We start from the raw sequence: 23,456 nt of genomic DNA on the forward strand, positions 1-23,456 counted from the left end.
TGTGGGAAAATGGTCAGCACATGGGACTTCAATAGATATGTGCTCAATGGTGAACCAGCCAGGTAGGCAGATATGTAGACTAGGATCCTGCTCGTGGAAGGCCTAGGTTCTAAAGGGAAAGGTCAATAAATCAGAGAAAAACAAACACCTAGATTCTGTTAACTGTTGCACAGAAGAGATTGAAGTTATGTAGAAGACACTGAGGGGTCTATAATCAGAAGTTTCTCAGGTATGAGCTGACATTTATGCTGAGGCTGGAATGAAGGCTGGGAAAAAATTAAGCAAGTAGAGCTCAGCTCCCTGAGAATTTCCAACAGAACAGCAAGCAAATAATCGTAGAGGCTATTACACAACAAATTCACTGAGTTCCGGGAAAGTCAGTGTGACTAGAGCATAGTAAAACTGGAAAATGATAGAAAAGTGGCTGGGAAGGTAGTCAGGGTCCAGATTATACAAGCCTTGTTAGAGAATGGTTAGCTGTTTCTATTTTCCCCTAAGTGAAATAGTATGCCATGTAACTTGCTAAATGACATCATCCGATTTACTCAGTGTAGAGCCTAACCAAACTGTGCCCCCGGTCACCAGCATCAGAATCACTTCTGAGCTTGTTAAAAATGCTATCTGAAGCACCACTCCAGAACCGAATTAAGATCCCTAGGTGATTTGTATGCACATTAAAGTGCGAGCAGCACTGGTACAGAGAACGGAGTAGAGGTGAGAAACAGCAGAAGAAGGGAAGTCAATTACAGAGCTACGTTATGGTCCAAGTGAAGGATGACAGTGGCCTGCATGAGGGACAGCAGAAAGGATGAGAAGACGGATTGGAGGTTATGTTTCGCAGACAGTTGGTTTCGGTCTCCTAGCCAGCTAAATGGAGATCTCAGAGATAGGCAGTGATACAAGCCTGGGTTTCTGCAAAAAGTTTAGGCTTGGAGATATAGATCTGTGGGTCTGTTATTAACAGTTGTCCTGCTTCGTTTTTTTTTTTAATTTTCTTCCTTTAGTGCTTTACATTTTACAAATATCTGCATGCTTTTTGTCATGTTTATGGAAAAGAAGGCACACCTTAAAGTCGCTCAAGCCCTTCACTTTTTCACATTGAGGTCTGTCTACATATCCACTTATCTTTCGTCTATTAAACCCCTTATAAAAACTTTCCTTTGAAATATTTTAAAATTCAAGGCCCAAAGCTGATTAATACTGTTTCTCCTCCATATCCCCTGGAATCCTCCAGTCCTAGGTTTTAAAGAGAAAAATGTCCTCCATCCTCTCCAGTTTCTAGGTGTAAAGCAGCTTGGACCGTCCTGGGTTGGTGGGTCCACCTCTCTTGGTGTCCAATTCTGTATTCTTAAAAACCAACTATTGACATAGAAGCCAGTCAGTTAATGGCAGTAAAAGAAGGGAATTCCAAGTGGGAGCTTCCCAAGCCAGGAGGAAGAGCGGTTTCTTGCCTTATCACTGTAAGTGGCAGAATGGAGTTCCAATTCAATGATATCATTTGTGTTATCAAAGATAGTTTAATCGCTGAAAACCTTGTAACAATTACCAACACAGGCAAATGCCTTTTCCTTTTTGGCCTTAGGGAGAATGAGAAAAGTTCTTCCCATGGTTATAATTCTTAGCTGTTGGTAATGCAGAAAATAGTACCAGAACAGCAGAATTACAATGGCATTCCAGCATTCTGTGTCTTAATTCTAAATTCACGTGACCTGGCAAGCTTAGGACAGCCCTGGTTGTAAGTGGTATTCACATTTTCAGCAGTAGTACTCTAGCTACACTTGACTGTTCACCTCTCTGTGAATTTGTATGTTTGAAATACTGCCCCCCAAAAGTCTCACAACTTTGAGAAATAAGGTCGCTTCCAAAAAAAACCCAGTATGTCCAATTTGAAGGGGGCGCTGTCAGTGGGTGTTTAAGTGGGTGCTTACAAGCGGAATCTATTCCGGAGCCAAGAACAGGTCGGGGTGAGGAAGGCCAAGGCTGAGCGAAGTCAGCTCGGGACCCACCTCCTAGAAGGACCTCCGCCGGCAGGAAAAACCGTTACGGGGAGGAAAGGGCAGGTCCCTGCGGCCTCCAGGTGCCAGCAGCGTGAGTGGGCGGAGAGGCCTCGGTGCCTCCTACCCGCTCGGGACGTGCGTCCAGGCATCACCCCGGGATCCGCTCCTCCCCGCTGGCGGGGGGAGAAAGGGCAGGCGGCCTTCCGCCCCGGCTATAAAGGGCCTTGGACGGCCGCGGCTCGCCTCGGTTCGCCGCGACACGCCTAGGCGCCCTCCGGCTCCGCCCCAGCCCCAGCCGCCACGTCCCAGCTCGAGCTCCAGTGCCCGCTCAGGCCCCACTCGACCCTCTCGGGCCTCGGCTACTTGGACTGCGGTGGAAAATGGCGGCTCCGGTGACTCCCGCGGCTCGGGCCGAGGACTCCGAGGCGGCGCTCAATGCCGCCCTGGCTGACGTGCCCGAACTGGCCAGACTCCTGGAGGTCGACCCGTACTTGAAGCCCTACGCCGTGGACTTCCAGCGCAGGTACCGCCGGACTCCCACCACCCCCAGTCAGACGGGCAGCCCGCCTCCCAGGAGCCGGTTCGGGACGCGGGCAGCCCCTCGGCCCTGGAGCGCCGACCCCGCCCCAGGCGGGGAGGAACCTGAATGGGCGGGGCTCGGGGTGACGCGGTAACCGGGTTCTGTGGCTTCCGCAGTGGCAGGTTGACAGCTCCGGTCCCCGGAGCGGGCGTTTGGGAAACTTCTTTCCTCATCCCCTTTCCCTTCTGTTCTAATCAGCGGTCTTGCGCCATAGGGTACGTGCTGTGGCTCCAACACTGAATTCCCCTAGTGCTGCTGGGGAGTGACTCAACGCCCCTGCAGGTTTTCTGACTTTGGCACGCACTAGCGTGGGCCCGTGGAGTCACGTGGGCATAACTCCTGGCACGTGTAATTACGCATTTAAAACTTTCTAGTTTATTTCATAGCAAATATTGTGATTTTATATCTAACAGGATTCCTTCAGGCAGACACTATATCCTTGCACTAGTTCTTTCCTTGCGAATATTCCTCATTTAGGGGAAGATTACACCTACATTGATCAATTTTTTCTCCCCTTGGACTAACATTGATAACTTCAATGTACATCAACATTTGTTCCTGTTTGACTTTGCCATCTTGAAGAGGGAGAAAGGTCAGGAAAGTAAAACTTTTACAGGCCAATGTCGTTTTAGCTTGTCTTCTACCATTGTGTACCATACCAGTTTAGTTACTGGGCTAATGATTCTGTTAATAAGTTCCACTAAAAAGGTACAGGTCTTTGTTGTTGTTGTTGTTGTTTTAAGTAAAAGAGCTATTTTACAAGTTGTAATAGTTATACTTGTGAGGTTACCCCATTTTGATTTAATAGTTTCTCCCCTTTTAGGAGAGACACTGCAGAATGGAAACTATCCTGGCAATAGAATATACATGGCCAATTTTTCAAGTGATGGAAAACATCCATCTAGTTAACTGGCATGAAGGAGCGTTGAGAGTAATGAAAATGGGTTGATTTGGAGTTTGAAAAAAGCCCAGCAATTTGTTTGTGTCCTAGCATTTTCAGGTATTAAATGCATTCAAATCAGCAAGTGTTTATTGAGGAAGTGCTATAGATAAAACACTGCCCTAGGGATTGTAAGGGATATGAAGTTGCATTCTTGAGCTTGTATATGGTAATGAATGAACCCTTTGTGAAATAATCACGTTGAGCTGTCCCTCACTTAATCAGATGATTGTGCTGTTATATAAACCATTTGGGGAGCAGTCTTATGAAATTGTTTTCAGAATTTACAGTATATACTTTCAAAGAAACTTAGTACATAATTGTCATAGGTGTAAGGTTGGATTTGATTTAGAAATAGAAAAACTTTAGAGAAAAAGATAGTGATTAAAGGTAGTGGTCAGATATATATATATATTTTTGATGTCTTTGTAACCATGACATTAATTTACTTGTGTGCTTTGTAAAATGACACTTAAGATATTTATTAAAGAAGAGTTGTGGAAATGTTTTATCTACACCTCCCTCCTTTTTAAAATGACACACACAGATAAACATTCTTTATTAAGTTTCTTTCATGTACTTTATTTCCAACTCCACTGGGATTGAAGCATTTATAATCTTCTTTCATGGTTTGCCAAAACTAATGAAGGGGACAAAGGCCAAGATAAAGAAGGGAAGAGAATCCAGTGTGCTTGGTGAAAAGTCTCATCCAGTGGGCCCTCATGCCTCACTCTGATCTGGATTTTACTTTTGTCCTTGGTTCTGAGTAATGGCCATTTGCTAGCACACATGTTCCATTTAAGCATATCAAATAGTAATTTGGCATTACTATTTGGTAACTTCTATTTACTATTTGGTATCTAGTTACTATTTGGTAACTTCTATTGTTAACACTCGAAGAATAAAACATTTTTCCTTCATACAGTCTGGTTTTAGTTCCTTGTCCAGTTTTCCATTTATTTCTGATAATCCATTTGGACTGTGTGTCTTTGGCCTAACACAGATACATAACCAGTCAAACACTTAGGTGCAAAGTATGCTTACTAAGGAGTGAAGAAAATTTGAGGTACCAACAACAATATTGATGAAGAAGGAAATTTCTCTTTGATGGACTGTCTCATCCTTCCCCAGCAGACATCTTTTCATTTGATTTTTTTTGGATGTTCCCTTAGGATGTTTCAGATGTTCCTTCCCTTGTTTATCTTGGCCTTCTCCCCTTCTGTATTCGTCTGTTTTCACGCTCCTGATAAAAACATACCTGAGACTGCGCAATTTACAGAAGTAAGAGGTTTATAGGACTTACAGTTCCAAGTGGCTGAGGATGCCTCACAATGGCAGAAGGTGAAAGTCGTGTCTCACACGGTGGCAGACAAGAGAAGAGAGCTTGTGCAGGGAAACTCCCTTTTTTAAAACCATCAGGTCTAGTGAGACTTACTCATTATCACGAGACAGCATGGGAAAGACCTGCCCCCATGATTCAGTTACCTCCCATCAGGTCCCTCCCACAACACGTGGGAATTCAAGATGAGATCTGAGTGGGGACACAGCCAAACCATATCACCTTCATTAGTTGTTCTGTCACCTTCTGTACCTGTGAGAATTTTGAATCAAGTATAGAGGATTAATGAGTTACTCTGCTATAAAATAAAAAGTAGTACATTATTAGCATGACTGACTGACTAGCTCCATGTTGTCTCATTGATGACCTCCCAAAATAGCATTTTCCACTTGATTTTTCTACCTTTTATTTAGTTGTTTACTTCTTGTTACACTACAATTAGTTGTTATAATTCCAAAATTTTAGTGCTTTAAAACATTTAATTGTCCCCATATTACATGTCAGCATGAGTCAGCCAGAGGACTGTCCTCATGGCAGTCACTCAAAAGTCTAGGCTTATGAAGGATTTGTTTTGAAACCTACTTCTGTAGAAGTAGTGGCAGGGCAAAGAGAAGCATGTTGAACTATGCACTATTTCTTACAGCTTTTGCCTAGCAGTGAGTCCATCCTGCTGATAATGTTACACTGGCCAGTGCACGTCAGCTTGCCATGTGGGTGAAACAGAGGATTGGCATTTGTGAACACTGTCAGAACAACACAATGTTAATGATACTACTTTATACCCTCTGTTTAATGTTTTTACAGCGCTTTCAGTTATGGTATTTAATGTAATCCTCATAACAAAACCATGAGGTAGACAGGGTGGGCATTTTTCCTGTTTTACAGGTGCAGAAACTGAGTGATGGGCTTGAGTATACATGGCATAAGTAAGTGCTGCACCTGTGATTAATCTTTCTTTGCTAAAACTGTTCTCAAGCAGTTCACAGATAACTTCATGATAATGTAGGGATACCTCTTTACTCTTCTTTGTCTCTAGCATTGTACATGTTGGACTATTTCTTGGCTCTTTGAAGCCATGATCTTGCTTTTCTTTCATTTTCTCAGCCTCTTTTTGACCATTTAATGTAAGAGATTTTTAGGTCACTTTCCTGGGATCCTTTATGTATTTCTGTTGTATATTTCCTCCCTAGGCGTTCTCATCCATCCCATGGATTCCATCTATCTACTGAGGCTACCCACATCTGTCTCCACTCTAGATCTTTCTCCTTATCTTGGACTTATTTATATCTTCATTTCGATGTTTTATAAATACAAACCTCAACAAGTATAAAACTGAACTTAACAGATTTTCATTCCAAACAGGTTTGTCCCCGTCAACCGAATCACGGTGTTCGGAATCTTCCTCTACCAAGATTCCGAACCTAAAACGTAACGAGTGATTTCTCATTTACTCCCCTCTCCTCCTTTCCTTATACCTCTGAGTCTACTCCATTGTAGCCCCTAACTCTTTTAAGTATGTACCATGCCGCCTTCCTACTGCTGCTATCCTAGTTCAGGTTGCCAGCATCTCTAGTATGGTTTACAGAAACTGCTTCATAGCGGTTGTTCTTTTTCCAGATCTGCACTCCATTCTAATTTCTCCACTCCTCTTCATTCAAAAACAGACTAAGTGGAATGGATTTTGAAATAAACAAATCTGATCATGGTACTCCTCTGCTTAATTAAACCCTTTCAACCATTCCTCATTTCTCTTGAGTTCTGTACAGCCTCCTTCCCATAACTTACAAGATTCTGCATGATCTGGTCCCTGCTGACCTTTTCAGCCGCCCTCTCGGTACCATCTAACCAGAGGGCCGTAAAGGGAGAGGGGCAGCTCGGATCTCTGGGGACCATTCTATAAAGGTACTAGAATACCAGTAAAATAAATTAGAAACGTGGTATCCATTTTCCACATGCATTCCTTTTTTCTTGAATATTGAAGATTTTCATTTCATATTTTGTCCACACACAAGAAATTGTAGTGTCTGGAAAAAATCACTGAATAAAAGATAAGAAAGATGAAGAATTAGAAAGCTTTTCTGATCTTTATCAGAAGAGTGATAGTTTTAGCTTAGTAGGAGTGGGTTAAATAAGTGAATCCTTTCCTGTATTTAATATTTTCTTAATATAAAATAATTTCTCTACCCCATGAAAGAGAAACATTTAACAAATGTTTGAGTATCAGCTGGAAAGTGTGATGACATATTATGCTGTCTTAGATGCCACATATTTTGGTTTAACTCTCAGTGAAGCTGTGCTTTTGTACATGCTATTGCTTCTGCCTAAGCATTCTTTGTTTCTACCTTAGGATAGTTCCTGTACATGTTTTGGGACACAGCTTAGAGATATATTGTATGCCTTCTCTGACTTCGCCCTATCTTGAAGCTTCTTCCGGGCTGGTTGAGGGGTCCCTCTTCTTTTCTGCCACCTTGGACCACTATCCTATGGATGCTCATCCACTCCGTAATATAGTTGTCTTTCTACTCTTTGTATCCCCCACTAGATTGTTTGCTCTCATGAATGGGTACTATGTCTATATTATTTATTCACCGTTGTAGTCCTCAGTCTGTAGAACTGGACCTGCCTTACGGTAAATACTTAGTATAATATTTGAATGAGCCAGTGGCTGACTGAATGTCTTCTGACTTTATTTTTCCTTTGTGGCATACCAGTGAGTCTAAGGTCAATTCACCTGGAGCTAAAAATGTCTGGATTACTTGGGTAGATGAACAGAGAACAGGAGTAGTTACTAGAGGTTTCATGTGATAATCTGGGGAAGGGGAATATATACTCAATTAAAGAGCTAAAGATGGCCAGAATAAAGCAAGAAAATAGTTTCTTTATCAGATACTTTCATACTCATCAGAGACTAAAAGTTTAATCTCTGAAGGAATAGTCAGTTTGAGAGAATCTGATGTCAAGTTGTAGCTGTGTGTGCAAGAATGGGAGAAGGGGTTTTATGAGCCCATGTTAAGTATTACAATTACAGTGAAGAGCTCTACTTGGTTAGAAATAAAATAATTTTCACATTGGTATCTAATTGGAATTAGAAAGTAATTTGGATTTGGTATGTTAGCAACCACCCCAAGAAATTAAAAAAAAAAATGTATTGAGGTAAAATGTACATATATAATTCACCATTTTTATCATTTTTAACCACAGTTCAGTGGTAATAAATATATTTATGTATATTTTCCTCCTTTATCTCCCTTCCCCAATCTCCTTCCTGGCCTCTGGTAACCTCCAGTCTATGCTCTGTCTTCCTGAGAAATACCTTTTTAGCTTCTGCATATGAATGAGAGCATGTGATACTTGCCTTTCTGTACTTGGCTTATCTCACTTAACATAATGGTCTCCATTTCCATCCATGTTGCTGTAATGATAGGATTTCATTACTTTTTATAGTTGAATAATATTCCATTGTATCTATATACTGTATTTTCTTTATCCATTCATCTGTTGATAAGCACTTAGGTTAATCCCATATTTTGGCTATTGTGAATAGGGCTGCAATAAACATGGGAGTGCAGATGTCTTTTCAACATGGTGATTTGATTTCTTTTGGCTATATACCCAGTAGTAGCTTTGGTGGATCATATCATATTCTATATTTACTTATTTGAGGGACCTCTATACTGTTTTTTTTTTTTTTCTATAGTGGCTATGGTAATTTACATTCCCACTAATAGCGTATGAGCGTTCCCTTTTCTGCACATCCTAACCAGTATCTGTTACTTCCTATCTTTTTGGTACAAGCCATTTTGACTGTGGTGAGATGATACTGCATTGTGGTTTTGATTTGCATTTCTGTGATGATTAGTGATATTGAGCATTTTTTCATATACCTGTTGACCATTTTTATGTTTTCTTTTGAGAAATGTCTGTTCAGATCTTTTGCCTATTTTAAAATCAGATTTTTTTTTTTTTTTTGCTATCTGATTGATTGAGTTCTTCATACATTCTGGTTATTAATCTCTTATCTGATAGTTTGCAAATATTTTCTCCTATTCTGTGGGTTGTCTGTTTACTTTGTTGATTGTTTCCTTTGTGGTGCAGAAGCTTTTTAGCTTGATTTATACTCTCATGTCTATTTTTGCTTTGACAGCCCATGTTAAGGTCTTATACAAGAAATCTTTTTGTAAGAGACCAGTGGCCTGGAGCATTTCCCCAGTGTTTTCTGCTACTATTTTCATAGTTTCAGGTCTTAGATTAAAGTCTTTATTTAATCCATTTTGATTTGACTTTTGTGTATGATGAGATACTAAGGGTCTAGTTTCATTCTTCTTCATATAGTTATGCAGTTTTCCTAGCACCATTTATTGAATAGACTGTCTTTTCCCCATTTTAAGTTCTTGGCACATTTGTTGAAGATGAGTTGGTTGCAAACGTATTTAGACCTGAATTCTCCATTGTGTTCCATTAGTCTATGTGTCTGTTTTTATCCCAGTGCCATGCTGTTTCAGTTACTGTAGCTTTGTAATAAATTTTGAAGCCAGGTAGTGTGATGCTCCCAGCTTTGTTTGTACCTTGACAAGAGGTAGGACTCTACATTGTAAAATATGTTATGCATCTTACATTCATTGATTTATTATGTAGAGTTGTAAAATATGTTACACATCTTACATTCATTATTATACAATTCCATTGTAGCTTATTTGACATGATTTAAGTTATGGTAACTAACTTATAAAACTTGATGTGTAAATGATGAGAATAATTTAGACTCTAAATTTAGTTTCTTCATGTGTAGAAATCTCTCTGTGTGTGTGTGTGTGTGTGTGTGTGTGTGTCTGTATACACAAAATATTGCTGAATGACCATGTTCTAAAGTAAAAGCAAGATGAGGCTTACATTTTAGCTCTTATAACTGTTAAATAGCCTTGAGTCCTAGGGAAAGTTAATCAACCACTCTGAACTTGTTTCTTCATCTATAAAAGACGGATGGAATCTACTTTGTAGGGTGTCTTGAGGACTAGGAATATATATAAAGATGCTCAGTAAATAATAGTTTGATGATAATATTAGCAAACTAATATATCACGTTAAATACTTACTAGAGTATTATTTTCAGAAGATTTTATTGTTTGCTTCTTTAACACTATATTCTGAAATGAATTATCAGATAAATACCATGACCAGAAATTCCCTACAGCTCTTTGTTTTACTAGTTAACTGTGCCTTACTTTAGGGGGCTCCTTCTTTTTTTCTTAGTAAGAGTGATTGTGTGAATGAGGTAAGGCAGGTGGTAATTTTAATCATAATCTAATAGAGATGGAAAAGAATATGTTTAAACTTTGATCCTTAATTTAGAGAGGAAATGATAAAGCAATTGCCCGTTTACTATAAGCTGAAGGCAAGATGAGTCCTGGGATATAATGAACACAAAGCTCCTTTTATTGAGAGAGGTAAATGTTAGCCTGCAGAAATTCAAAATCACTCTTCTCTTGATCTTCCTTTTCTGTCTTTTTCTCTTCTTTCATCTGACTGCTAAGTGTTCATATTCTTGGGCATCAAACAGCTGCAGGGATTTTCTTCCTCCTGAACTGTGGATGGTTAGAGGAATGGTCATACTGAGTTTACTAATAGCAGGAGTAACTTTGAAAATAAGACTAATGTAGAAGAAGAAAAAATATATAATAGCAGCATAAAAGTATGAAAATGAAAGAATTATTATAGTGGTATCTGAACATATCGTATGTGCATATTAATTAGAAAACATTTTAAATCCAGTGTTCTGCCTTCTCTTTTTTTTCTCCCTTGCTTTTTGATATTTGATGACTGCAGTTATTTTCAATATGTTTGATTTTGCCATAAGATGCATAAAACAAATGAATATTCATATGTATTTTAGTAGATCCATTGAATGATTAATTTTAATGGGACACAATCTCTGGGTTTATACACTAGTTCTGCAACTCAAAATATGATAATCAGAAACCAAATATACCAATGTATTTCTTGCATGAAGTTGAAGTTTTCCAAATACCCAGCAAAAAGAATTAACTGTTTGTTTTACCGGTGATATCACATGATACTCAATGTCATCAATCTGTTTTTGTTTTCATAAATAACACCTAGCCACAGGTTATATTTAATTATGAATAACTACACAATACAGATATACACACTGTTACAGAAACATGATAAAATTAGTTATGCATTTAGGTTCATGTTATAGAAAACCCAGCACACTTTCAATTAACAGAATATTCCACAAGCAGTGAATTGTAGAAGTAGAGGCTTGTGAAGAAAAGTGAAGGTCAGTGGTTTGGGCTTTAGCATAAACGCATCCTTCTTTATCTTTCTGCTATATTATCCTTAGCATATACTTAGCATATTACCCTTAGCATATGGTCTCCTTTCTTATGCTTGGAAGATGATTGGACACAGCTTGGCACCACATCCATGTTTCTAGCTGGAACATGTGCTAGCTTACTATGTCTACTTTAGTGAAGCATATGTTAGCTTTCTTGTAAACTTCAACTAGTTCTTCCCATTTACAGGTTATTGATCAGAAATGTCCCATCGTCATCCTTAGCTCAAAGTGAGCCTGGATCATCAAGGCTTTCAGTTGCACGCACATCTTCCTGAAATGTATCCTTTTGTCTCATCCATCACAACTTCCCAGGACTCTTTTCCTTTCTCCAGAGAGGAAACTACATCTGGCAGAAGATGAAAAGCCCCAGTGAGATCATGTTGTCGTCCTCTAAAATCACATCTACGCGGAAATCATTCTGTGCAGGATCCAGGCATTCCTGCTCTCCCCGAGAGGAGTCTATAGTAACACCCCTCAGTATTACCAACCTCTGGTTATGGATTTGACTTTGCTAGACCTGATCTTTGTTTTTCTGGGCTCTTCTTTTTGGCGGGGTGGGGGTGGGGTGGAGGGAGAATACAGAGACTTTTCACTGCTCTGGCTTAAACTGATTCAGTCTCTTCAGCTACTTGGCCCTAGCTCCACTATCTTCTTTTTTCACTTTCATGAATATTCTTAGAAAATATAAGAATGTGGCCAGGTGCGGTGGCTGACGCCTGTAATCCCAGCACTTTGGGAGGCTGAGGTGGGTGGATCACGAGGTCAGGAGTTTGAGACCAGCCTGGCCAATATGGTGAAACCTGTCTCTGCTAAAAATACAAAAATTAGTCGGGCATGGTGACATGCGCCTGTAGTCCCAGCTACTTAGGAGGCTGAGGAAGAAGAATCTCTTGAACTGGGGAGGTGGAGGTTGCCGTGAGCCAAGATCGTGCCACTGCATTCCAGCCTGGGCAACAGAGCGAGACTCCGTCTTGGAAAAAAATATATATATATAAGAATATTTTGAGATGAAATTGGTTTGTTAATTACTAATACTTTTTTCATCTTGGGCTCTTGAAAAAATGATCAGTTTTCAGTTATTTGGAGAATAGAAAATTTGTGTGATTAAAAAGGAAAGGAGAACAAAATTTAAAATGTCCCTTAATTTATGCTCAGTCTTTAAAGTAAAGCATGAATTATTTTTTACCTAACTACACACAAGCTTATGAGCCTTTAACATTATACCATTCTGTGCTTTTGTTTTTAAAGCGTAAGATGTGTAAGTATCAGTCTTCATGGTTGTCATTTCTGTGCTTTTTATTATTATTTTGTCTCAGCTTTTCTCTTTCTGCATTAAAATACTCTGACACTTTTGTTTGCCTGTTTGTTTTTTGCTTACACCTTGGAGTCTTCCATCCTCCTGACCATTTTGATTGGCAGTGTTATTTTTGTGGTTTAAGTTGTGCTTACTAGTGATAGGAGTGTAGTGAAACTAACAGATCTCTTTTTGCTTTACTTGTCCAAAGTGCCTTTAATTAAAAACTATAAGGTACCCATGCAGTATTAGGCAAAACTCTACTCACAAATACAACATGTAAACAGGAAGTATATAGATATAAGAGTACTATCAAACCTAAGAGTTGGTTTTAGCAGGTTCCAAGTACCTATAAAGTCAGAGGACATTTGAAAATATAGGGGAGATTGTTTAGACAATTGTAAATCGTGTTAGACTGTATTAAAAAAGAATCATTCTGAAATAATTACAGACTCACAGAAAGTTGCAAAAAGAGTTTAGAGAAGGCTCCTGTACCCTTCACTAAGTTTGCCCCACTGTTAATATCTTGCATAACTGCAGTGGTTGTATCAAAACCAGGAAATTGACATTGGTACAAACTACAGACCTTAATTATATTTCTCCAGTTTTTACATGTACTTATTTGTGTGTGTCTATACTCCTGTACAATTTTATCACATGTATATATTAATGTAACTGATACTGCATTGAAGATATAGAACTGTTCCATCACCACAAAGGAATGCTGTCCTGCTATTCCTTTATACTCACAATTGCCCCTCCCCCACCCATCCTTAACTTTTGGCAACCAGTGAGTGATATGGTTTGCATGTCTGTAAGTTTTTTCATTTGGGGAGTGTTCTATGAATGAAATCATATATAAGTTTTTGACAGTGGCTTTTTTTTTTCATTCAGCATAATGCCCTTGAGATCTCTCCATGTTGCATATATCAGTAGGTTGTTCCTTTTTATCACTGAGTGGTATTCCATTGTATGGATGTACCATCCATCCAGTTTGTTTATTTATTAACCTGTCGAAGGACATTTGGATTGTTCCCAGTTTTTGGCTATTACAAATATTGCAATAAACCTAATATATGAATATTTATGTATAGGTTTTATTTCTCTGAGGTAAATGCACAGGAATGCTGTGATAGCTGGGTCACGTGGCAAGCATTTGTTAGTTTTATAAGGAATTTCCAGATATTTTCTTTTTCTTTTTTTTCTTTTTTTTTTTTTTTGAGATGGAGTCTTGCTCTGTCACCAGGCTGGAGTGCAGTTGTGCGATCTTGGCTCAGTGCAACCTCTGCCTCCCTCGTTCAAGCAATTCTCCTGTCTCAGCCTCCTGAGTAGCTGGCACTACAGGCACGCACCACCATGCCCGGCTAATTTTTATATTTTTAGTAGAGACGGGGTTTCACCATGTTGGCCAAGATGGTCTTGATCCCTTGACCTCATGATCCACCTGCCTTGGCCCCCCGAAGTGTTGGAATTCCAGGCGCGAGCCACCGCACCCGGCCTCCAGATATTTTCTACAGTGTCTGTACAAGTTTGCATTCCACTGGATGCAGTTGATCTGTATCCTTGCCAGTATTTGGTATTGTCACTATTTTTTTTTTTTTTTTTTGAGACAGAGTCTTGCTCTGCCCCCCAGTCTGAAGTGCAGTGGCGCGATCTCGGCTCACTGCAAGCTCCACTTCCCGGGTTCACACCATTCTCCTGCCTCAGTCTCCTGAGTAGCTGGGACTACAGGCGCCCGCCACTGCGCCCGGCTAATGTTTTGTGTTGTTAGTAGAGATGGGGTTTCACTGTGTTAGCCAGAGTGGTCTCAGTCTCTTGACCTCATGATCCGCCCGCCTCAGCCTCCCAAAGTGCTGGAATCACAGGCGTGAGCCACCGTGCCCAGCCGCCACTAGTTTTTATGTTAACTACTCTAATAGGTATGTAGTGCTGTGTCATTGTGGTTTTAATTTGCATTTTTCTAATACTTAATTACATTGAAAAATCTTTTAAGCATTATTTTCTATTTGTACGTTCTCTTTGGTGAAATGTTTATTCATGTCTTTTGCCCATTTTCTAACCAGATTGATTTTTCTTTTTTTAACTTTTTGGTTTTTGTTTTCTGAGATGGCGTCTTGCCCTCTTGCCCAGGTTGGAGTGCAGTGGCGTGATCTCAGCTCAGTGCAACCTCCGCCTCCCCATTTGAAGTGATTCTTCTGCTTCAGCCTCTCTAGTAGCTGGGCTTACAGGCGCCGCCACCACGCCCCAGCTAATTTTTGTATTTTTAGTAGAGGTGGGGTTTCACCATGTTGGCTAGTGTGGTCTCCAACTCCTGACCTCAAATGACCAGCCTGCCTCGGACTCCCAAAGTGCTGGGATTACAGGTGTGAGCCACTGAGCCCGGCCTATTTTTGTGGTTTGAGAATTCATTATATGTTCTACACATAAATCCTTTGTTGGGTTTGTGGTTTACAAATATTTTCTTTCTGTCTGTGGCTTGTCTTTCTATCTTCTAAACAGAGTCTTTCACAGAGCAAAATTTTTAAATTTTAGTGAAGTTAAAAAGTTCAATTTATTCATTAATTTATTTTAATAAATCATGTGTTTGTTGCCATGTCTAAGAGCTCTTTGCCTAGCTCTAGGACCTGAACATTTTCTGTATTTTTTTTTCTAAAAGTTTTATTGTTTTACATATTACGTTTAAGTGTGTGTTCCATTGTGCATTAATTTTTTCTGTAATGTTTTAGGTTTAAGTCCAGGTTTACTTTATTGCTTATGTGTGTTTGCTTCCTTTTAATGATCATAAACTGACAAACTTGTACTGAGAAGTGACCTGACCAAAATTACACTCATCTTTAATCAGGCGTCACTGAAATGTACAAGCAGTGATAATTTTTACACATATTATAGCTTGTTGAAAGCATAGTAACAAACTGTCAGTTTTCTTATTTATGAGATCTCATTTTAAGCTTTGACAAACCCAAAACTTTAGAAAGCCAGGCAAAAATTTGTGATATATGCAGTAATTTATTCTCAAGTAGGTGTCTCGTGTTAAGGTTTTTTCTTTTCAGTTTTTAACTTTCATATTTTTTCTATCATGTCACAACATTGCTGATTTATATTCTAAACGTTTCTTCATATGAATCTGTATGAATGTATGCATTCATGTATATTGCATGACTGAAGTGGTTATCATTTTAATTTGACTTTTTATTTATAAAAACTTCATTTCTTGGCCAGATGTGGTAGCTTATGTTTGTAATCCCAGTACTTTGGGAGGCTGAGGTGGTTGGACTGCATGAGCCCAGAAGTTTTGAGACTCGCCTGGGCAGTATAGTGAGATCCCATCTCTCCAAAAATAAATAAAAATTAGCCAGGTGTAGTTGGCAAGCACCTGTAGTCCTAGCTACTTGGGAGGCTGAGGTGGGTGGATGGCTTGAGCCCGGGAAGTCAGTGCTGCAGTGAGCTAAGATTGTATCACTCTACTCTGCCTGGGTGACAGAGCAAGACCCTGTCTCAGAAAAAAAAAAAAGAAAAAAAACCAAAAAAATTTTATGTTTTATTCTTGGAACCCTCTCATTTCACAGTATCAGTCTTCACTTCTACATTATGAAAACGATTGCCTTTATTTATATCCATTGAAGTACAGAGGAAAAACAAACACCTATTACTTTAAAAAATAAGTTTCATTCATTTTGTCTGTTTACTTGACTTAAATGACAAGTAAATCTAATATTTTGTGTTATGATTTTATTTGTAAGAATGAATTGGTTAAATCTTAACTAATGTCAGTATTTTACAAAATTAGTTTATTTTATCTAAATGAAATTGGCCTTCAGTTTATTCCAATACTAATATTTTCTTTGATGTTTATCAGGGTTCATTATCCCATAAATGTATCAAAAATCATAGCATGCCACTTTCCAAATAGAAATTGATTAGTTGTTGAGAGATGGAGGTTGTTTGTACGTTTATTTGGCAAAATTTAGAAAATTTATGAATAATACAGCTAAAAATTTATCCACCTTTAAACAGAAAGGTAAAGTGGAGTAATTTTTCCACTATTCAACCTAATGTATTCAAAGTATCAGTTCAACATGTAAGTTAAAAGATTACCGATGAGATATTTTACCTGTCGTTTGTGCTAAGTTTTTGAGGAAATATTTATTCTACAATTGTAACTCATTATAATGAATTTGAAGCACTGAACATCCAAAAGTGATCTCTACCAATTGTACTGATAATAATTATCATCATCATCACCATCATTACAATGATTATTATTACAATTTATGTATACATCGTTTTATGTGCCTTAGGGTCAGAGTCTGCCTTTCTAAGAAGCTTCCAGGTGATGCTGGTGCTGCCGTTTCCCAGAGGATACTTTCAGTAGCAGGTGGTCCCATACCTCTCTTCAAAATGGAGTTAGCAAAGGGCTAAATTTTATTCTGTAAATATGTAAGCTATAAGTATGTATTTCAAATTTTTAAAAATAAGTAATACATGTATATACTGATGAGGTTAACCAAGTTACTTAATGTTTTGGTGGTCACAGTAAGTTTTCTAACTCTTATTGTAGGTAAAAAGGGTTTTATTGTTAGTATTATCAAAGTTGCTTTTTCTTACATCTGTACTATGAGTTTGGCTGTTGCAGATTTGTAAGAAATTTATTCCTAACACCCTCTTTGGCACAGACACTTTTCTATATGATAGCAGAACAAATATGAGTAAGATAGCCTTCCTGCCTAACAGGAGCTCAGTTAGGCAAATAAACACAGAGCAGATATTTCGTCACAAAATTCAGTGTAGTACAGATGAAAGCATATCTTCTTCTATTAAGGAAGGAGAGAATACATATATGACAAAGAAGTTCTTTTGAATTGCTTTAAGTTCTCAAAATTATTTTTCTATTAAAATTAGAACGAGTCTTTAAGAATGTGGAAGTCTGTGAGTTTTGTAATAGCTAAGACATTAATCTTCATTAAAACATTTAGTGAAGGTATCATTTGAACTTTTCTACAGCTTTGGTTACTTAAAGTGAAAGTTTACTTGCAAAATTGGTTCAGCTGCAAAATGTGCTTGTTTAAGAATTGCCACATTATGTGAGCACTGAAGCCTCTAAAATAGCTTGTAAATCATATCTGAAAACACAGCAACATGTTTCTCTATAACAGATAAACCCATTTTGGAAGGGATAGTGGACTGTTTTTAATGGGAGTGAGGAATTCCTGAGTAAGCTAAGTGGCTGCATTCCTGAATGAGTCAGGGGGACATTATGAGTGTTGTCTGGAGAGGAGGTTTCCAGAAAGCCAGTGAGTACTGAATGCTCATGCTCCTCCTGATCCCATGTTAAGTGTCCTGCCCAGACCAATGTTATCCGATAGAAATGTAATGTAAATCACACAGGTAATTTAAGCTTTTCTAGTAGCCCCATTAAAAAAGGTAGAAATAAACTAATTTTTACGCTATTCAACTTAATGTACGCAAAGTATCATTTCGACATGTAACTTAAAAGATTACTGATGAGATATTTTACCTGTCGTTTGTACTAAGTCTTTGAAATCTGATGTGTATTTTACAATTATAGCACATCTCAGTTAGGACTAGCCATATTTCAAGTGCTTAATAACAATGTTTGGTTGGTGGCTACCATATTAGACAGTGCAGGTGGGTATTTGAAATAAAAACTTTTGGAAAAAGAGTTGGTATCACTCCACAAAGAGATTCAAGGGGAAGATTAAGGAGGGAGAATGGTTCTGTCAGCCCTGTGTTCATAACAGAGGTAATCAGACACAAAGAGATTCTGACTTAGCCTAAGATAGGGACTCAGCAATGATTGACTAGTGGCTTTTTTATGTTTGAAGGTAAATAAATAGATGATATGTTAAGTGTAAACATGGAGATATGCTGCATACTTAACTGTGGATAAGTAGGTGGTCATGTTTGCCCTAAGTTATTTGGCATGGCTAGTCCACATTGACCTTTTCTTTGAGGTAATTCTTATTTATATCATTTTCTAATGCTAAATGTATCATGTCCATCCTTTAAAGCAAAAACACAAACAACACAAAACAAAAACATGGGCCAAAGTAAATCTGGTCTTTCTTGATAAAATGACTGAGATCAGGTGACTGCTGTCTGCTTTAATAGCCCTAGACCTTTCTGGACATTCCAACTTCACTTGGATTCAGCCCAAATTAACAGCTGTTCCTAACTTCGTTGTCCCAAGAGTCTTGCTAAAGTGAGGTGACTCATTGTGACTTGCATTATTTTTGAGTTGGACTTTGCCTGTAAGAGAGGGAGGCTGGAAACATTGATTCTCTGCTAAACTGAAAACTAGTGATAATATTGTGGGGGGTGTGTGTGTGTTCATGATTATGTGTGTGCCTTGTGTCTTTTTATATTCTTTTCTTCATGACTTGCTTTTCTTGTTTTCGCTAGGTGATAGTTTCTTCAGTGTTTATACTTTTTAATTATATTTGCTTATCTCATTTTAAATACTTAATAGTTAACCTCGTACTCATAGTAAACACATTGCCGTTTGTAAAAGTATTTGCCTTCGTGAGCAATCAGTCACATTCATCCAGTGGAATGTTGCTTTCCTGCTCTCAGCCACGTTGTGTTTTCCACAGTACGCTGTTTAGTATGTGCTGACTCACTGAGCATCTCTGGGACGCTGGCTGTGTGTTTTGAATTTAAGAAGAGAAGAATGTAGTTAGGGAACACATTATTGTCTTTTGATGTTTTCTATAGAATTTAGAATAGAGGTTTGCACTCAGGGGTGTTTTGCAAATATATATTGACTAGGGGTCTGGTCTAGCTTGTTCTGTAATATTAGGAATCTGGAAATATTTATTACTGTAGTTGTTAGAGGGTCCCTAGAAATGGTTGGGAGTAATTCTTTTATCATGTAGTGGCCTGTGGTGGGCAAAACCTGTCTCACATACAGCTTAACCTTTCTCGTGTCTAATACTGCTCGTGAAGAAGATTGTAATTTGTGCATTGTGCTTTTATCAGGTTGCTGTTCCCAATGCAGTTAGTGTAATTTTTCATTTCCTAACAGTCCTCGGGCAATTCCGTTTAACATGCTATTTCAGAACATTCTCCTGTTTAAAAAACTTCTTTTGCCTCAGGCCCAACATGCTTTTCCAGCCAGGCCAGTAGTAATTTCTATCCTTCCTGGCTTCATTCACCTTCACTGTTAAAATTCGACGTGAATTTCCTAAGAGGGTTTCCTTTTTGTGTTTATGGCATAGCAAATGATGAGGTGCCTATGCCGCCTTTGATATTATTTGGTTCACAAAAATATTATTTCATTTTTATTACTAAGGGGAAGACATGCCCAGTTTTCATATTTATTTCAAATCTATTTCAATTTGTTATGTCCTAAACCATCCTTTTTTTTAATGAATAGAATTTTAATTGTCCACCTGAACTTTTAAAATTGTTCATAGCATTTTCCTGAACAACAGTATTCACACTAGAATAAGAGACAGATTTGCTGATTTTTTTAAAAAAATTCCAGTTCATTTAATAGGTAGCAAATTCTCTTTTGAAAGTCATATTTTAAAAGTGAATGAAACAGATTATCTGCCTTTCTATCCCAAATGGATGTGAATTAGTTATGATTCTTGGGTTGAGAGGAGACAGCATTCTAAGTAGAGGCTCTTGAAGCTACTCTTTGGGTCTGAAGTTGGTTTTAATGACATCATCTAGAAGGATTTAGGTTCTTAATGGGGGGAAGTCTGGCAAACAAAAACATACAAGAGAAGGCCTTTGCTGTCTTATTTTTAAGGCACTACTGGTTTATATTGAGGTATGTTTTGAAATATCTTTTTATAATATCAAGATTTTCAAGCGATTCTAGGGAATGTAGATGGGAAGATGGAGGGCTAAACTAAAATTAGAACTCTGGTTATAATATATATTATATATATAAAATACTCTATATTATATAGAATATTATGCATTTTTATGTATCATACATGTTATGTGTGTATATCTGTGTTGCATATATGCCACATATACATATAACTCGTGTGATGTATACATGGCTTTTATATTATGCCTCGTATTATTTGGAATGTTTTCCCATTAACTGTGCCGATTTCTGTGTACAAACATGGGAGAAAATGGGGCTTTTCCTCTCTTTGGGGATACTCATCATAACACTAAGGAGAACGGAAGAGTACTTCTTTTTTAGGTTATAGTTTGCATTTTAAATTTCATTGCTGTTCCTCTCGACTTCCATCTGTGTTGACATTTGGGAATTTTGTGGTTGCTCTTTCTCAAGTGGAGTGGAAATGCTTAAAACAGAATTTACACTTTTAAATGCAACCAAGGCTGTATCACATTGTGATTCACTCCAGGTCTGAATACTTTTTCTTTGGCTTAAAAAAAAAATCAAACGATTTGTTGAACTAAATATTTCTTAAGCTTGCAACCTTACTGATTATTATACATTATTAACAACCATTTTTGCATTAATGGAAAGATCTGGCTGAAAATACAATGATAAATGTTAAAGTTTTAGACACTTAATATTTTATGGCATCAAAGATGTTTTTATACAGATGTTATTGTTGTTATTTGTTAATGACATTGTGGTTTAATTTTATTTTGATTTTTAGTTAATGTTCAGTTATAATCCAGGAAATACTACAAATTTGAATAAGCCATAAATAGCCAGATTTGGTACTGTATCACTTATGTTGGCTCTGTGTTCTCTTTTTTCTTAAGCTTTTAAGTCCCTGTCAGTTGGCGTTTTCTGTATGGGTGTGTGTGAGAGAGAGATTTTGGGGCTGAATAATTCGTGGTCTGGACCTCAGTTCGGTTACTGAGAAGGTGAATTCCCTAAGACTCCTTTTAGCTTTTAATGTTTGTGATGGATTCTTTTAGACAAAATTTGATTTTAAATAAATTGTGTGTGTGTGCGCGGGTGTGGGTGCACGTGCGTGCTTTCCAACATTCTTAGGCAATACAGTAGGAGCTTGTTGTAATTTCCAGATTCAGCCACCAGACAGGTGATATGGAGGCACTATTCTTAGCAGTTTATATAGCTGGAGAAAGACAGCAAAATCTCATAATGGCTTTAGCTGTCTTATACTCCTCATTTTCAATTCTGGGCCTTATTGACTGGCCTTTGCTGGTTATTGTTGCCATTTCCCTCAGTTTTAGTTCTCTTCTCCCTAGTGCGTTTATGAGAAAAATAGTAATTAGAAGTTAAGTGGTCTCCAACATGTGACCGTGTAGTTCATGATTATTTGTTTTTTGTTTTGTTTTGTTTTGGCTTTTGTTACAGGCCAGCTTTACATATGGGTAGATATCAGCTTTTTTTTTTTTTTTTTTTTTTTTTAAAAGAAATCCTCTATGTATAGCTGAAAATCTTATTTTCTTGGAGCTAAGACAAAATTCAGGTGTGAGTTAGACAAAAGTGGAAAAGAATAGATTAAATAATAACCAATACAATGTAATGTGTATTGGTTAATGTATTATTTTATTATTATTATTTTTTTTTTTTTGAGAAAGGATTTCATTCTGTTGCCCAGGCTGGAGTGCAGAGGCAAGATCATAGCTCATTGCAGCCTTGAACTCCTAGGCTCAATCAGTCCTCCTGCCTCAGCCTCCTGAGTAGCATATGCCACCTCTCCAGGCTGAGTTTTAAATTTTTGTGGAGATGGGGTCTTGCTATGCTGCTCAGGCTGGTCTTGAACTCCTGGGCTCAAGTGATCCTGCTGCCTCGGCCTTCCAAAGCACTGGGATTACAGGTGTGATCATCACACCTGGCTCAATTTTTATTTTTAATTGTTTGTTATGGGCTTTGGAAAGGAATTGTAGAAACTTAACCAAAAGCCATGTGTAATTTATATAATGTTTGGATATATGTTTTTGGTTAAAAATAAATGTAAGAAAATTAGCAGAAATACTTTCTAAAGGAATAGAATATATGTCAGTTTTCAAAGGATGATAAGCCAAGGTAAAAACTTAACCAGTTTTGGAAGCCTCGTGGGAAAACTCAAGTCAATAATGAAACCTCTCAATAAAAAAAGGTAACTGGAGAATCTGTGACCATGTTATTGTGTTACCTAAGCTGATGGACAGGGTAAGCTATTTTATTTTTCTATTAAGAAGAGAGAAATTCTTAGGTCCCAATGTTCTTGAGACAGGCATTAACTCACTCAATATCTGCCAGGCAATATATTATGTTCTAGAAAGTACACTCCTGTCTTTTGTTCTTGAGTAATTTACTGGCTAGTTGGAGGTAATAGGAATAATCCAGTGATAAATGATAGTATATAAAATTTACCTGATAACTAAGATGTTATACACTCAAAATAAATTTCTGGGTCTGGACGTCGCACACTTAGAAGTTTTGATGAGTTTCACGTGAAATATTTTGGTTTACATAGATCAGATCACTGATGGGGGGCTGACAATGTAGGCTGCAGTGGTTAAAAGCTGAGACTTGGGTCAGCTGGCCTGAGTTCAAATCCCAGCTCCCTAACTATTCACTGTGTGCTGTGATCTGAATGTTTGTATTCCCTCTGCCCAAATTTATAGATTGAAATCCTAACCCCCAAGATGATAGTGTTAGGAGACAGGGCCTTTGGGTGGTGTTTAGATCCTGAGGGTTTGACCCTCATTAATGGGATTAGTGCCTTCATAAGAGAGGCATGAAGAAGCTCATTTACCCTTTCCACCACGTGAAGAAGCGACAACAGGGCACCAACTATGAAACAAGAGAGATTCCTCACCAGGCATGGAACCTGCTGGCACCTTGATCTTGGACTAACCAGCTTCCAGAGCTATGAACAGTAAATTTCTTTTGTTTATAAACCACCCAGTCTAAGGTATTTTGTTATAGCAGCCTGAATGGACTGACACTATGGGTGATTTAACTTTCCTAACCCTTAATTTTATAATCTATAACATGAGGATAATAATACCAGCTTTATTGACATTTTATGAGGAT

General features: G+C 38.1%; 1 protein-coding gene across 2 annotated transcripts in view; it reads left to right on the forward strand.

Annotated features, from left to right (window-relative positions):
• The first annotated feature begins 2,158 nt into the window (after window positions 1–2,158).
• The window catches only part of GBE1 (1,4-alpha-glucan branching enzyme 1), a 263,149-nt gene continuing 241,851 nt past the window's right edge, over window positions 2,159–23,456 (forward strand). Inside the window, 1 exon segment of one of the 2 annotated variants that reach the window (NM_001266287.1) lies at window positions 2,159–2,520. In NM_001266287.1, the coding sequence (NP_001253216.1) occupies window positions 2,378–2,520 (143 nt within the window). In that variant the 5' untranslated portion in view covers window positions 2,159–2,377. 2 annotated transcript variants of the gene reach the window in all.

The sequence above is a fragment of the Macaca mulatta genome, chromosome 2 (assembly GCF_049350105.2).
Source record: "Macaca mulatta isolate MMU2019108-1 chromosome 2, T2T-MMU8v2.0, whole genome shotgun sequence".
NCBI classification, from domain to species: domain Eukaryota; kingdom Metazoa; phylum Chordata; class Mammalia; order Primates; family Cercopithecidae; genus Macaca; species Macaca mulatta.